The sequence below is a fragment of the Erpetoichthys calabaricus genome, chromosome 4 (genome assembly GCF_900747795.2).
Source record: "Erpetoichthys calabaricus chromosome 4, fErpCal1.3, whole genome shotgun sequence".
Taxonomy (NCBI): Eukaryota; Metazoa; Chordata; class Cladistia; order Polypteriformes; family Polypteridae; genus Erpetoichthys; species Erpetoichthys calabaricus.
This window is the reverse complement of record NC_041397.2, coordinates 309,558,287-309,574,935: the sequence shown is the minus strand read 5'-3', so window position 1 is coordinate 309,574,935 and position 16,649 is coordinate 309,558,287. Positions and strand designations below refer to the sequence as shown.

Sequence of the window (16,649 nt, the reverse complement as noted above, 5' to 3'; positions counted from 1 at the left end):
TAACAATTTGTAATTTAACTCTAATTGGTGTAGTCGGCAGGATATCTGGCCTTCCTCTTGGCAGGGACCTGCAATTTTTTCATTGTGACTAGACCTCAATCTTTAACACTAGAATTACCAGAGCCTACGAAAAAACTAATAGATCCGGCCCACCGTAAATCCGTTCGCACCTCTCCCTCAGCATCTTTTGTCCTGTAAATGTGCCGATTAAGACAAGCAGCCTGCTATTCCATCACCCCACCAACTTAGAATGAGCACAAACTTCTCCCAGCTCGTGCCTTGATTGATTATCTGGGAGTGAAGTGCTGGAGTTTCAGAGTGGAAATAATAGATTAAATGCATGTGTGTTCCATTTCTATAATAATCTGTGTAAACACATTGTTAAAACAGAATAGTTTTTCATATTTTAGTAGTAAATGACAACATGTTGGCATAAACTATATAATATGTGAAACCTGAAGTCCAAAGATCAAATTAAACACTTTCACAAAAGGTACGCATTTGCTATGACCACTTTGGTGGCGCAACGGTATCAACTGTTGACTGATAATCAAAACTTCACGGGTTCAAGACTGGACGAATCCATGTGAACGGATTTAAGGTGGGCCAGAATCTACAAGTTTTTTCATAGGCTCTGGTAATTCTAGTGTTAAAGATTGAGATCTAGTCACAATGAAAAAAATTGCAAGTCCCTGCCAAGAGGATGGCCAGATATCCTGCCGACTACGCCAATTGTAACCATTAGGAGGTGACTCCAAGCCCCATACCTCAGACACAATAATGCTGAACAAAGTCACAGTTTCAAAAATGGATTTTTTAATCCACTAAGCACTTTGTACAATACAGCACAACCAGTAGTCACATGAAACAATGACTCTTTCCCCTCCTCCAGTTGAGTGTCGCCTGTTTTTATACTTGACCCGGAACAGCTCCCAGTGACCAATCATGACTTTCAGGGAGCACTTGCGGAGTTGTTTGAGAACCAGGGAAGTCCTCCCTGACAGGGCCCTCTTGCAGCACCCAGGGACCCCAACAGGGTTACACTTCCTGACTCCAGCTCCCATGAACTATCCAGCATACCACTGCAAACCTAATGTATGGGGGAATGGAACTGCTCCTGGCCTTCGGCTTCTGTTGATCCATCCTCTGGCACCTTCCATCTTGTCAAGTGGTCATGCCATTGTCCAACAGGGATGCCCATCAGTCATCCATGGCAGTCACATGACACATTTGATATCTACATCCCCTTCTGCTGTTCTATTGATTGATTCTGGGAAGTTCTGTGTCCCCCTTTGTTTAATACTATTTAACTGGAATATTAAAGCAAATAACCTGTCTGGTCCTTATAATTAGAATAGTGGAAATCTTGAGGTCATAAACTTGAGTGGATAGGCTTAAATATCTATCTATCTATCTATCTATCTATCTATCTATCTATCTATCTATCTATCTATCTATCTATCTATCTATCTATCTATCTATCTATCTAAAGTGAACTTATTTTGTAAAATGAATTAACAAAAGATGACAATTTGAGTCAAGCATGAGATGCAAATGTATTTACCTTTTTCCTTTCTATCCTTCCAGGTGCTGCAGTTCATCTGAAACTATGAATTCCTCTCTTTCTTTATCTGAATTTGTTCTGGACTGCACCCTGAACTCCAGGCAGCAAACCTTCACAAGTACGCTTCTTGGTTTAATTTATGTGGTAACCCTGTCTGGAAACCTCCTGGTGGTTCTGGTGATTATATTGAACCACAAACTACAAACACCAATGTTCGTTTCCATTGGGACCCTGGCAGTGATAGACCTGGTCACCAGTACCAATCTTATCCCTAAAATGATGATGCTGCTCTTAACAAACTTTTCTACTGTACCTTATAATTTTTGTTTGCTGCAGATGTACATCATCTTGCATTTGGAGGTTTTAGAAACCCTTCTGTTGGCCATGATGGCAGTGGACCGCTACATTGCGGTGGTGCATCCACTTAGATACCCTTCTCTAGTTTCGAACAAAGTGATCTGGGTTGTGGTCTTACTGTCCAATGCTGTTGGTATCATGGTCATTACCCCATTTGTCATGTTTGCTAAAGAGCTTCGTTTTTGCCACACTAATGTCTTGCCATATTGTTTTTGTGACTACTCCACGATGGTCCGAGTGGCTTGTAACGAAGATCCCAAGTATTTAATTCTTATATCTATAGCGGCCGCCATCCTTGGTGGAGTCCCATTGCTTCTCATCCTGTTCTCCTATGGCAGGATTGCTCAGGTGGCCCTCCGAATTTCTTCTACCGACGGCAAAAGGAAAGTTTTCAGCACTTGTCTCACTCACCTGCTGGTTGTGGAGCTTTTTTATATTCCTTTACTGACCTCGTACGTATTCCCCGGGGCAGGAGTACAACTGTCTGCCGAGGCCTACAATACTATGGTCATTATAGGAAATATCGTCCCACCTATGATGAATCCCTTAATCTACAGCTTCAGGAACAAGGAGATAAAGAATGGCATTTACAAGCTTTTCACAGGAAAGAGAACTTCACCTGATATGGACAAACATTAGCGGAATCCTGATCTCCTGCAGAGTGCACCAAGTCTGGACATTTTATACATTAATGTTCTGTTTTCTAAGAGATACCAAAAATAATTATAAAATGGAAATGTTGAAATAAATAATCAAATAAAAAGTACAGCAATATATGTAATTGAGTCATTAAATTGTGAAATAAATGTGCAATTAGGTGAAAGTCATTTAATTATTATGAAATACAATGTCATCCAACCTCTCTCGCCACATTCACTGTCCTCCATAATGTTTGGGACAAAGGCCCATTTTTCTTGATTTAGTCCTCTGCTCCACATTTTAAAATCACAAATCAAACAATTCAGACTTGTGATTTAAGAGCACACTGTAGACTTTCATTTAAAGGAATTTGCGTACATTTTGGTCACACTATTTAGAAATGACAACACTTTTTCTACACGGTCCCCCCACTTCAGAGTACCAAGGACAACAGGGCAACAACAAACCTGCACTGAAGACAAGACGCTGCTAGTCTCACTCTGTTCCTGCTGCTTAGTGTAATGTTGCTAACAACCCACAATTCCTGACGGCGCTGCCATTTATGGTTTTTATGGGAGTTTCCACCTGTCTTCTTGGATGTTCCTGAGACCTGTAGAAAGCAAAGGCTCCATGTCCGTGTCTGCTGGGTCCCTCTCACTTAACACCTGTAACAGATCGTATATTTGTCCACCTCTTGAACCCTCAGGTACCACGCTGAACACCGGATGAAAGTATAAATATTCTTTCTTTTATTATTAAACGGTGCACAAAGCACTCTCCCTACCACACTATTCATAAACACTATTCTCTCAATAAACAATACAATCCTCCACTCCCAGACACTTCGCCCTCCTACCTCCCAGCTCAGCTCATTGTACTGGGCTTCCCACAGTCCTTTTATACACCCTGACCCGGAGGTGCCTCTGTTCCAATACCCACAAGTCCGTATTCCTTCCGGGTCAGGGTAAACAGTTCTTTTCTTCACCCCGGGAGTACGACGTTTCTTCCGGTCACGTGACTGTGATGCACTCCCGGTTATAGGGCACACAAGAGCCCACTAGCTCCCCTACACCGACTCCCGGTGGTCCCCAAGGTATCCAGCAGGGCTGTGTATATAAACTACAAAGTCCATGAGGCCCTGCTGGAACTCGGGGCACCATCATGCTGTCCGGAGGGCTCCTCCTAGCGGCCTGGGGGTGGCGACCGGAGTCTGTAGCCGGTCGTCCATCACACACCTTAGCCCCATCTATATCAAGAGCAGTGTGTAGACACGAAGTGATGCTATTTTAAAACAAATTGGCAATATATTAGGAATGGTTGGGTGGATATGTCCTCTTTAAAAAATTCACACTGATAAAAGAGTTTCGGAGTAGTAAGCATCGCCTTTATGAAAATGTAATATATTGCAATATACCCAAAAATATGTGGATATATCTTTCAATATAATGTAACATAAGTGTAGTTCAAATATTTATACTTTAAGACTATATTTGCCTGCGGTGGGCTGGCGCCCTGCCCGGGGTTTTGTTCCTGCCTTGCACTCTGTGCTGGCTGGGATTGGCTCCAGCAGACCCCCGTGACCCTGTGTTAGGTTATAGCAGGTTGGATGATGACTGACTGACTGACTATATTTGAAAAATAAGAAGACAAATTTCCTTTAATATATTGTAAGAAACACATTTCCAAATATATTATGTTTAAGACATGCAATATAGTACAGTGCATCCGGAAAGTATTCACAGCGCATCACTTTTTCCACATTTTGCTATGTTACAGCCTTATTCCAAAATGGATTAAATTCATTTTTATCCTCAGAATTCTACACACAACACCCCATAATGACAACGTGAAAAAAGTTTACTTGAGGTTTTTGCAAATTATTAAAAATAAAAAAACTGAGAAATCCCATGTCCATAAGTATTCACAGCCTTTGCTCAATACTTTGTCGATGCCCCTTTGGCAGCAATTCCAGCCTCAAGTCTTGTTGAATATGATGCCACAAGCTTGGCACACCTATCCTTGGCCAGTTTGGCCCATTCCTCTTTGCAGCACCTCTCAAGCTCCATCAGGTTGGATGGGAAGCGTCGGTGCACAGCCATTTTAAGATCTCTCCAGAGATGTTCAATCAGATTCAAGTCTGGGCTCTGGCTGGGCCACTCAAGGACATTCACAGAGTTGTCCTGAAGCCACTCCTTTGATATTTTGGCTGTGTGCTTAGGGTCGTTGTTCTGCTGAAAGATGAACCGTCGCCCCAGTCTGAGGTCAAGAGCGCTCTGGAGCAGGTTTTCATCCAGGATGTCTCTGTACATTGCTCCAGTCATCTTTCCCTTTATCCTGACTAGTCTCCCAGTCCCTGCCGCTGAAAAACATCCCCACAGCATGATGCTGCCACCACCATGCTTCACTGTAGTGATGGTGCCAGGTTTTCTCCAAACGTGACGCCTGGCATTCACACCAAAGAGTTCAATCTTTGTCTCATCAGACCAGAGAATTTTCTTTCTCATGATCTGAGAGTCCTTCAGGTGCCTTTTGTCAAACTCCAGGTGGGCTGCCATGTGCCTTTTACTAAGGACTGGCTTCCATCTGGCCACTCTACCATTCAGACCTGATTGGTGGATTGCTGCAGAGATGGTTGTCCTTCTGGAAGGTTCTCCTCTCTCCACAGAGGACCTCTGGAGCTCTGACAGAGTGACCATCGGGTTCTTGGTCACCTCCCTGACTAAGGCCCTTCTCCCCCGATCGCTCAGTTTAGATGGCTGGCCAGCTCTAGGAAGAGTCCTGGTGGTTTCGAACTTCTTCTGCTTACGGATGATGGAGGCAACTGTGCTCATTGGGACCTTCAAAGCAGCAGAAATTTTTCTGTAACCTTCCCCAGATTTGTGCTTTGAGACAATCCTGTCTCGGAGGTCTACAGACAATTCCTTTGACTTCATGCTTGGTTTGTGCTCTGACATGAACTGTCAACTGTGGGACCTTATATAGACAGGTGTGTGCCTTTCCAAATCATGTCCAGTCAACTGAATTTACCACAGGTGGACTCCAATGAAGCTGCAGAAACATCTCAAGGATGATCAGGGGAAACAGGATGGACCTGAGCTCAATTTGGAGCTTCATGGCAAAGGCTGTTAATACTTATGTACACGTGCTTTCTCAATTTTTTTATTTTTAATAAATTTGCAAACATCTCAAGTAAACTTTTTTCACGTTGTCATTATGGGGTGTTGTGTGTAGAATTCTGAGGAGAAAAATGAATTTAATCCATTTTGGAATAAGGCTGTAACATAAGAAAATGTGGAAAAAGTGATGCGCTGAGAATACTTTCCGGATGCACTGTATGTGTCCAAATCCATGGCAGATCATTTACAGCTTACCTTTTTATCTGAGTAAACCTAAACCCCATCTTCCCAATGATTGTCAATTATTTTTGAACTTCCTGTAAAGCACTAAAATTTGCTCAAGTCGGTCGTTCCACCTGTATACGTATGCTTCAATTTACAGCCTTCCTTGTACTCGATTAATAAAAGGTTTGTTATTTGTGCTGTGTCACCATGTGATACGGTGAGAAACATATCAGAAACACCTACAAGATATCTGATGGATGATATTTACAAAGCCAAATTAACATATTTTAAAATATACTGCAATAAACCAAAAAGACAGGTGTCTTGAAATACAAATTCTAAAGTATATTGTACAGTGACTCTATATATGTAAAATCCAACATCTGTCTCTCTGTCTGTCTGTATATCTGTCCGTTTTTCACGAGAGAACTACTTAATGGACTTAGATCGGGTTTCTTCTATAATTTGTTTGAACATTCCAGTTGATTTAGTATCATAGTTCTCTTGTGCTACCGATTTATTTGCGCGAATCCGAGAGACACAACGGGCCGAGGGGCGGGGCCCTCCTCAATCATGCACCAGCCTCGGGGCGCATACCTTACCTCCACTTAACTAGTAAACGAGAGAAATACTTAACAGATTTACATCAGGATTTTTTCTATAATGTGCTTGAACATTCTGTTTGATTTTGCGACTTCTCTCTAAGAATCATAGTTCACTTACAGGAGCGATTTATTCACGCTAATCCGAGACAGAGGCTGCAGGCCAAGGTGAGGGGGAAGCGTAACGTCAGGAGTAGGGAACTGAGTGGGGCCCTCCTCACTGTCCTGTTTCACCATTACGTGGGCAAAGCCACGGGGAGCTGCTAGTATATTATAAGTAGAATTTACAGTATATTTAAAATGTAATAATTTTCTAAAACTTATCTTACAGTATATTTTTTGTAGTATTTTAAAATATATTAGAAAATATTTTTATTTCATAGACAATATATTGCACTATGCAAAAATGGCAAAAATTTATATAAATTATACTAAAATATACTGTAATATAAGCACATTTATATATATATACACACATATATATATATATACTGTATATATATATATATATATATATATATATATATATATATATATATATATATATATATATATATATAGTCACAGGAGGCTGAGGGGCAGACCCACCCGGGACGCCTGGAAGGCCACGAGGGGGCAACCGCCCTGGATAAAGAAGGGACCACGGGGACAGAGCCAGGAGGCACAAACCCATTGGGGCCTGTGGCCGCAGTCAGAGGGCGCCCTGAGCAGCAAGGAGCCCGGGAAACCTGCACTTCCGCCACACCTAGGCAGGTGGGAGAAGGACCAACCAGGAACTCCCGGAGTGCTTCCGGGTGCAAGGGCAGCACTTCCGCCACACCAGGAAGTGCTGCAAGGAAGAACATCAGCAAGCACCTCGAGCACATCCAGGTGGGAATAAAAGGGGCCGCCTCATTACAATCAGGGAGCTACAGTCAGGAGTGGGAGCAGGACGAAGCTCCCGTGAGGACAGGAAAGGCAGCCAACGGACAGTGAAAGGCCTGAGGAAGGGTGTTGTGGTACAGTAGCACTGTGCTGTGTGCAGGACTGGTGTTTGGGGACGCTTGTTTAAATAAAAGTGTGTGTCATTATGAAGAGTTGGTGTCCGTGTAGTTGTGTCCGGGCTAAATCCCTCACAATAAGGAATTGCCGGCAGTATATCCCGGCCAACTTCCCCAAGCCACCAGTTGGAGCCATCCCTGCAACATGGAGGGACCACGAATTCCAGTAGGGCATCATGGAACTTGGAGTCTTTTTGTCACAGCCCTGCTGGATAAAGTGGGGGCCGCCAGGAGACGCTGCTAGGAGGCCCAGGGACGTGTATTTTCCTTATAGCCAGTCGAGGGGACGGCAAGAATGACGTACTTCCGGGCTGAAGAAAAGAAGAAGTTTTCGCCTGACCCGGAAGTGTTATAAAGTCACATGGACTGAAGGACAGAAACACTTCCGGATTAAAGACTTAAACAGCACTGTGGGAAATCTAGCAGTGTGCCGAGTTGGGAAGAAGGGTGACTGAGCTGCTGGGAGTGAAGGATTATTGAGTATTGTATTGATTATTATTGTGTTATCGAGTATAGTGGAGGTGGAGGTGCTTTGTGCACAGTATTATTATAATAAATTCATCATTTGGACTTTTATCTGGTGTCAGTACATGTTTTCCGAGGGTTCAAGGGGACATAGCGCCATGTGTGCCTCTTTTGCAGTATGACAGCACTTTTAACAGCCCATCCCATAGGAAGATGTTGCTGATCACCAGTTGATCTTGGGTGGCTCATGAGACTTTACATTTACTTATTTGGCTGACACTTTTATCCACGGTGACTTACAACATTCATGATATGATTGGCAACATTTCTTTTGGTCTTCCAGTCAGAGCGCAGGCAGGTGAAGTGACTGGCTCAGGGTCACACTATGGTGTCAGTAGTGGGATATGAGTCCACAGCCTCAGAGTCTGAGGTCAAAAGCCTTAATCATTGTGCCACACTGCACAGAGGTTCTCACTGACATTTCTTTTAAGAATCAACTTTGTCACAGATGTTTCTCCTACGCTTCCTCTGGAGACATAGCTTCAGACAAAAAGGAATCACAAGATGCAGTGGAGGTAAAATGGAGAGTTTGCTTTGAAAAGGACGGTGTGTCTTGTAAGATCTCGTTCTAGTCTTGTTTCTGTCTCTTTCGAGACTCCATGTTTTTCATTATTATTGGACTGATGTGTTTATCCAAGGTGACTCACAACATTTCAGATGCGATCAGTTCCATTTCTTTTGTTTTCCAGTTGGAGCACTGGCAGATGAAGTGACATGCTCATACTCTCTCAGTGGTGTCAGCAGTGGGACTTGAACCCACGATCTCTGGGTCTGAAGTCCAAAGCCTTAACCACTGTCTACCTTTGCTTCCAGAGTGATTTGGAGCTAATTGGAGCACAGCAATATAAACAAGAACAAAAAATCGTATTATTCGGAAGCAAGGACCACAGTTTTGTATTCATAGTAAAGTGTTTTATTATCCCAATCAACAGTCCATACATTTCACTATATATTACTGAGTACACGATGTGGTGAGAAGTCAAGCAAAATGACCCCTTTTATTGGCTAACTAAAACGATTACAATATGCAAGCTTCTGACATCTTGCCTGAAGAAGAGGCCTGAGTTGTCCCGAAATCTTATCTTATTGTTAACAATCTTATTGTTATATCATCCATATATAGTATTGAAGCACACAGTGGCACAAAATAATGTTCCGCAGGACCACAGTGCCACATATACAACACATTTTGCACTGAATTTTTCACTTACTTGAATAAAACAGGGTTTGCCAGGTTGGCACCCCAACTATTTTTCTGCTTCATCACTTGCCCCACTACAAAGTCTAAAAGGCGCAAGCTCCACACTGGTACAAATGTACCGAGTCAGAGGACCAAGACACGTCACGAGTACGGTCTCCATAAACTAATCCATAAAAATGCTAGAAAATGGTTTATGTTGTCATTCGTTCATGAAGAAGTCATTCAGCTCATGTGTTGGAGGTACAAAAATATCTCAGGAATCATTTTATAGTCACCTATAAATTTATCTGGTGAGAGCATTAGAACATTAAAAAAGTCATGTCGATTACATCCACACAGCAAAACTCCTGATTGGTAATAAAAAAATGAAAACGATGAATATAAAGTGGGGCCAATGAGCCCCAAAGCACAGACATAGTAATACTCACCACAATTTTAGGTTCAGATAAAGGATTTTATTTGATAAAAGTAACACCTTCTTCATATGAACACCAGGAAAATACACAAATAAACAATTCTCTCCTTCCTCCTCCAAGAGTGTTGGCCACTGCCTCCCGACTCTGACTTGATTTAAGTGAGGTAATGGGCTCCCTTACAAAACTAGACCTGGGAACTTCTTCCTGTTTTCTGTGCATGTCGTGAGGAAATGAAGGTAGTACTCCCCCTGCAGTGCCCTCTGGCAGAATCCAAAGACCCTTACAGGACTGCGTCTTCTGACTCCAACTCCCATGCCACCTTGTGGGCGTCTTAAGCCTTGAGGAACACTGACACCTGTCATGTGGGGGAATGAACTGCCCCCGTTGAGCCTGTTTGTCCACTCTGTTCATTTATGGCCTCCTGGCCAGGTATGAATCTTTCCTTTTTCCATCCAGGCTGCTTGTCCTTCCTTCTGGGCACCTACAAAAAATAATACTGAGATAGTGGTGGGTTTAAATTTACCAAAACCCAAACCACTAACCAGAAAATTCAGTCAAGCAAAAACGAAAAAAAGTCCTCACTCCTTGAAAACATTTGAATGATAGCTAAGCATGAAAGGTTTGATACAAAATTTCAGAAACTTGGACAACAGAAGTAGCACATCGCCATTTTAAATAACGATCAGTCATTACAGTAACAATGCGGCTCTGTGGCTAACGAATGTGAATGATTGAAAATAAACAACATGGAGGAAACTGTGGTTCGGAAACAATAAACCATTTCAAAATATTAACATTTTATAAATGAAATTAATATTGAAAAATAAGTGGACCAATTGATTCAGCATGTGGGGAAGGTGCAGTGCAGTGACGCTCGTCCTTCACCATGAGCCCTGCTCCTGTCTCTTGCTCCATCTCTCACGGTTTTCAGCAGGAGCACATTCCGAGTAGTTGGTTGCTGTTGCCCCTTATGGGCTCACCAAGAGCGACCCAACCCCTTGAGTGCTGCTCCCTACAGGGCGTCAGTCCCGACCACTTGATATTCCCTCAGCCATGATCCTCTTATTTTAACTTTAACAAGGGAAAATCTGCAGAGAGCAGCAGGTGAGATCCCTGAAGACTCCATAGCTGTGATGTCTGCGACAAGATCTCAAAAGGAGGAGGAAGAAAGGCTTTCACAACTTATAAAACCTGCGGTGAGGCAGGCGAACATGAAGACTTTCAAGTTAAAGAGGACAGTTTCGAAAGTTTTAGGTCACGCTTGTTTTTGACGTAAGTGCCGAATGCAGCATGTTAAGATTAGGTGAAATGAACATGTGGAAAGCAGATGAGCAAAGTGTCATTTGTGTGGTGAGCTGGTCAGGCGACATCTGAATTAAAAGAAAATCGGACAGAAGAGCGCTCTGCCTGTTCTAGAAGGATCCAGCTTTGAAGGTACTGTGTGTGAAGGAGTGAACTGATGAGGCTGAATGCAAACACTTTTACAAATGCACTCTGCTTGTTTATCATTCATAGTCATTGCTCTGTCCAGTCTTCATTATTTTTTATTCTTCTGAGGTGCCTTCTGGAAGTGGGACTTGTTTATAGAGTGGCACAGTGGTCACCCAGACAAAAACAACATACATACATTTTAAATATATTGATGCCAATATGAATGTATTTCAGAATATGTTACAATGCACTTCAAAGGTAATTATATTTGCATATCTTGCAGTTTACTGATACAAATGCATTGCTACCAATATGAATATATTTCGGAATATGTTACAATATACTTTAAGGGGAATTGTACTGCAGTGTCTTGAAGTATACTGCCACCTATTCATTGCTACCAATATCGATATATTTTAAAATATGTTACAATAAACTTTAAGGGTAATTATATTGCAATATCTTGCAGTATATTTATACTTATTTAAAATATATGCATTATTGCCATCTTTGTATATTGCAATATATTTTGCAAAGAAGTTGCTCAATATATTTTAAAAGAGTGGAAATAATATACTGTAAAGAACATATATTACAATGTAATTTTAATATACTGTAAATTCTGGGTATCATAAATTACACAAATCATTTTAGATTATACAGCTTTTTAAGTATATTTTAATATATTTCATATTATATTATATATTATATATATTATATATTGCCATTGTTACCACTAATAGAAAATGTTCTCAAGAACCGATGCTCTAATATTTAAATTTACAATTAAAATTGTAAGCCTGATAATAGATTTATTCATCCATAAAAAAAAAACTGAATTGATACACGTTTAACAAACTGTTAGCATTGTGACTTTCTTGAAATGTACACGTTTCAGCGTGGAATACACCGTAGCCTGAATTTGATTCATTCAGAAGTCCAGGTACATGTAAACCATAGATGATCTCATACAAACGTTCATCTGAACACACAGGATATTGAATGTCTTATACACCATGAATTAACAAACATGTTTGTTGCAATATATTAAGAAAAATATATGTTTGACTATATTTAATAATAATAATACTTTTTACTTATCTAGCACCTTTCCCATGCGCAAAGTGCTTAAAATATAATCTTTTAAATATATACTTGAACGACTCTACATATATTGTGAATTTCCCATTGGGATTAATAAAGTATCTATCTATCTATCTATCTATCTATCTATCTATCTATCTATCTATCTATCTATCTATCTATCTATCTATCTATCTATCTATCTATCTATCTATCTATCTATTATATAGTGCCTTTCATTTCACCTGTGTCAATTGTCCCAATTCTTATCGTCCCCTGAATCTATCTACTGTATATATACTCCATTATATTGCAAGATATGTCCACGTATTTTTCAGGTATATTGCAATATATTTAATTTTTTGGTAACTTCAGTTGTACTGCCTCACAACTCCAGGAAATGGGGTTCAAAATCCAGTGTGGAGTTTACTTGTTTTTCTTGGGCACCTTATTTTCCAAAGATGTGTATGTTAGGCTGATTGTTCACTCCAAATTGGACAAATGTGACAAATTATACACGAGCAGGTCTGGTGGTAGACCATCATGGATTGGCACGTGTAATGATACTGGAAGGATACAACTGTCAATCGAGGGTCTACTCAGCTGAGAAGCATAAACAAATATAATTGACCCAAGCAGTTCATTATCAATAAAATATAATCAATCTGCTGTACCAAATAAACAAACAAGAAAACAAAGAAAAATAATCTTAAACTAATATGTTATAAACAAATGCAACAACCCAGGCACACGATAAAAGGCAACGATTCAAAAACCCCAGTCCATAGGCGAAGCTTCAGTGGGAATTACAGTGCTGAACAAACCTCTGCCACTGATCACGACTGCACATCAGTGGATTTGTTGCTCCTTTGGGACTCCAGTAACGCTACTACAATAAATGCAGACTTGAGGGTATCCTGTACTGGAATAAAAAACTTTAGAAAAATAACAAATGACTTCCATGTCTACAGGTCACCCTACTGTGTGCAAGTAGTGAAGTAGTGACCTCAGAAAATAGATAGATAGATAGATAGATAGATAGATAGATAGATAGATAGATAGATAGATAGATAGATAGATAGATAGATAGATAGATAGATAGATAGATAGATAGATAGATAGATAGATAGATAGATAGATAATGTATAACATATATCCCAGTCCTAGTGAGGCACTATTCATTGGTAAGTTGGAGTCCACGTCGTGTTTCTTGACGCAATTCTGCCGAATGATTCATAAGCCGTAAGTCCTCAGTGTTGGTGTGTCACAGAGAGGATGTGCAGCAATGCTTATAATGGCACTTTCTCCTTTGCTACTACCTCCAGGGGGTCCAGAATGCATTTCATAACTACCTGCCCTTTTAATTAGCTTGTTGATTCGGTGGTTCTCTCTTGAAGTGATGTGACCAGCCCAGCACACCACACTGGCCGCCACAGAGTTGTAGAAGATGTCAAGGATATCACTTCCCACATCAAAGAAACACAGTCATCTAAGGGGGGAAAAAAAACTGCTTTTCCCTTTCTCCTATAGTTCCTCTTCATTCCAAGACCAGTCCAACATGTCATTAATGTGGACCCCCACATACTTGTAGGAGTGGACCACCTGTACATCCACGCTCTGAATAGTCATCAGACACAGAGAATCTTTGGAGTAGTGAAGGTCAATAAAGCAGTTCCTTGATTTTGCTGATGTTAAGTTGCAGACATTTCTCATAGTTCTCCCCCTGAATCCTCTCCTCTGCTTCATCACCCTTATCAATACGCCATAAGTGCAGAATCATCTGAGAATTTCGGCAGGTGACCTGACCTGCTGTTCTATTTCTAGTCTGAGGTGAACAAAGAGAAGAGACAAGCAGACAGGCCTGTTCCTTGTGCTGCTCCAGTGTTGCTCACACAGTCCTTGAGTCTCACAAACTGCAGTCTGCCAGACAGATAGTCTATCATCAGGACACCACAGGCCCATCCACCTGCAGATCTCTGAGTTTACCCTTTAACAAAGATGGATGGATGGTATTGAAGGCGCTGGAGAAATCAAAAAACATCATCCTCACAGTGTGGCCAACTTTGTCCAAGGAGAATAAGCCTTGTGAAGCAGACAGATCATTGCATTCCAATCCTTGCCCAATAGGCAAACTGCAGAGGGTCCAGGTGGTCTGCCTCAGCAGTGGCTGACTAGATGTCAGCTGTGAGTAGTGAGGGTGTCCTTTGGAGTGGTGTGTTGTTTTCTTACTCATAATATTGTCAAAAAAGTTCAAAAGAGAATCATTCTCACCTGCTGCGCCATCTCTGCACTCGACTTTTTCTCTAATAATCGAATAGTCAATTTGCACGCGCGAAGCACACACAGACACGAGAGCAGGGCAGCCCAAACACTACAGCCACTCTGACATTCTGTCTCTGCTGCAGTCTTCACCCTCCAAACTCAAAACTCAGTTGGTTACAGCAGTTCACATTCTGTCATCTCTTCATATATAAAATCCAACATCAGTCTGTCTGTCTGTCTGTATTTCTGTCTGCTGTTCACGAGAGAACTACTTAATGGATTTAGATCGGGTTTTTTTTCTGTAATTTTCTTGAACATTCCGGTTGATTTTGCAACTTCTCTCATTGCACTAAGAATCATAGTTCGCTTGCAGGAGCAATATATTCGCAATAATCCAACACAAAGGCTGTGGGCCGAGAGGAGGGGAAGCATGATGTCAGGAGTGGGGAGCTGGACGCGGCCATCCTCACTCTCCTGTTTCATTACTACATGGGCGTAGCCGAGGGGGACGGCTAGTTAAATATATTTAACATCACATTTGTTTGAAGTTTCTGGATTTAAACATGACTGATATATATTTTAAGGTGCCCTGCCATTGATCTTTTTATCCACGGAATCACTTGGCAGAAAATGCATACATTTGGTAACCTGCTTCTGGGTGCACTTCAGAGCTGGCTTGAGCCTTTTTATTGCCTTAGGCCAGTGTTTCTCAACCTGTAAGTATTTGCGACCTGAGTTTTCATAACAGTTTTAATTACACCCCCCTAACGTTTTTTTGAAAATTAATTCCTATATTTTTTACTGCCGATACACCGCTACAAGTTTAACATTTTCCTATTTTCCTGGGATTACATCAGGGATTGGCTCTAAGCCCTTTCTTATTTGCAATGATGATGGACAGATTGACAGACGAGATTAGACAGGAATCCCCGTGGACTATGATGTTTGCTGATGACATTGTGATCTGTAGCAAGAGTAGGGAACAGGTTGAGGAGACCCTGGAGAGGTGGAGATATGCTCTGGAGAGGAGAGGAATGAAGGTCAGTAGGAATAAGACAGAATACATGTGTGTGAATGAGAGGGAGGTCAGTGGAATGGTGAGGATGCAGGAAGTAGAGTTGGTGAAGGTGGATGAGTTTGAATACTTGGGATCAATAGTACAGAGTAATGGGGATTGTGGAAGTGAGTTGAAAAAGAGAGTGCAGGCAGGGTGGAATGGGCGATTTGTGACTGTGAAAGAGTGAAAGGGAAAGTCTACAAGACAGTAGTGAGACCAGCTTTGTTTTATGGGCTGGATGGCAATGACCACAAAACAGGAGACAGAGCTGAAGGTAGCAGAGTTAAAGATGCTTAGATTTGCATTGGGTGTGATGAGGATGGACAGGATTAGAAATGAGGACATTAGAGGGTCAGCTCAAGTTGGAAGTTTGGGAGACAAAGTCAGAGAGGCGAGATTGTATTGCGTTGGACATGTGCAGAAAAGAGATTCTGGGTATACTGAGAGAAGGGTGCTAAGGATAGTGCTGCCAGGTAAGAGGAGAAGAGGAAGGCCTAAGAGATGGTTTATGGATGTGTTGGGAGAGGACATGCAGGTGATGGGTGTAACAGAACAAGATGCAGAGAACAGAAAGATATGGAAGAAGATGATCTGCTGTGGCAACCCCTAACGGGAGCGGTCGAAAAAAAAAAAAGAAGATATATAATTGTGTTAATTTTCCTGTTTACTGCAAATTGTGAAAGTTCTTGAGTGGCTCAGTCAGATCCCGGAAATGAACCCAAGAAAATATCTTTGGTAAGACCTAAAAAATAGCTGTTCACCAAAGGTCTCCATGCTACCTGACAGAGCTTGAGAAGATCCTCAGGCAATAATGGAATAAAAACCCCAAAGCCAAGTGTGTGAAGCTTGTCATGTAAGACCCAGGAAGACCTAGGCTGGAATCAACTAAGCACCGACTAAAGGACTGAATACTTGTGTCAACGTGATAGTTCAGTTTTTTATTTTTCCTGTTTTTTCTTTGTCATTCTGGGGTACTGAGTGTTGCTTGATGAGTTAAAAAAAATGAAGTGAAATAATTTTACAACAAGGCTACAACAGAATAAAATTTGAACAAATTTGAATACTTTCTGAATCCATTGTACATGGACAATATTTGTTAAATTAATAAAATATATTTCTTATTGCCTATCA

At 41.3% G+C, this 16,649-nt stretch overlaps 2 protein-coding genes across 2 annotated transcripts in view; one reads left to right on the top strand and one right to left on the bottom strand.

Moving 5' to 3' along the window:
- Positions 1-16,649, bottom strand: part of dnajc28 (DnaJ (Hsp40) homolog, subfamily C, member 28) — a 1,235,492-nt gene that overhangs the window by 1,201,935 nt on the left and 16,908 nt on the right. The gene's annotated exons all lie outside the window — the stretch shown is intronic.
- Positions 1,610-2,560, top strand: LOC114641331 (olfactory receptor 1M1-like). Its single transcript, XM_028790396.2, has one exon. It carries the CDS (start codon positions 1,610-1,612, stop codon positions 2,558-2,560), a length of 951 nt encoding a protein of 316 aa, XP_028646229.1.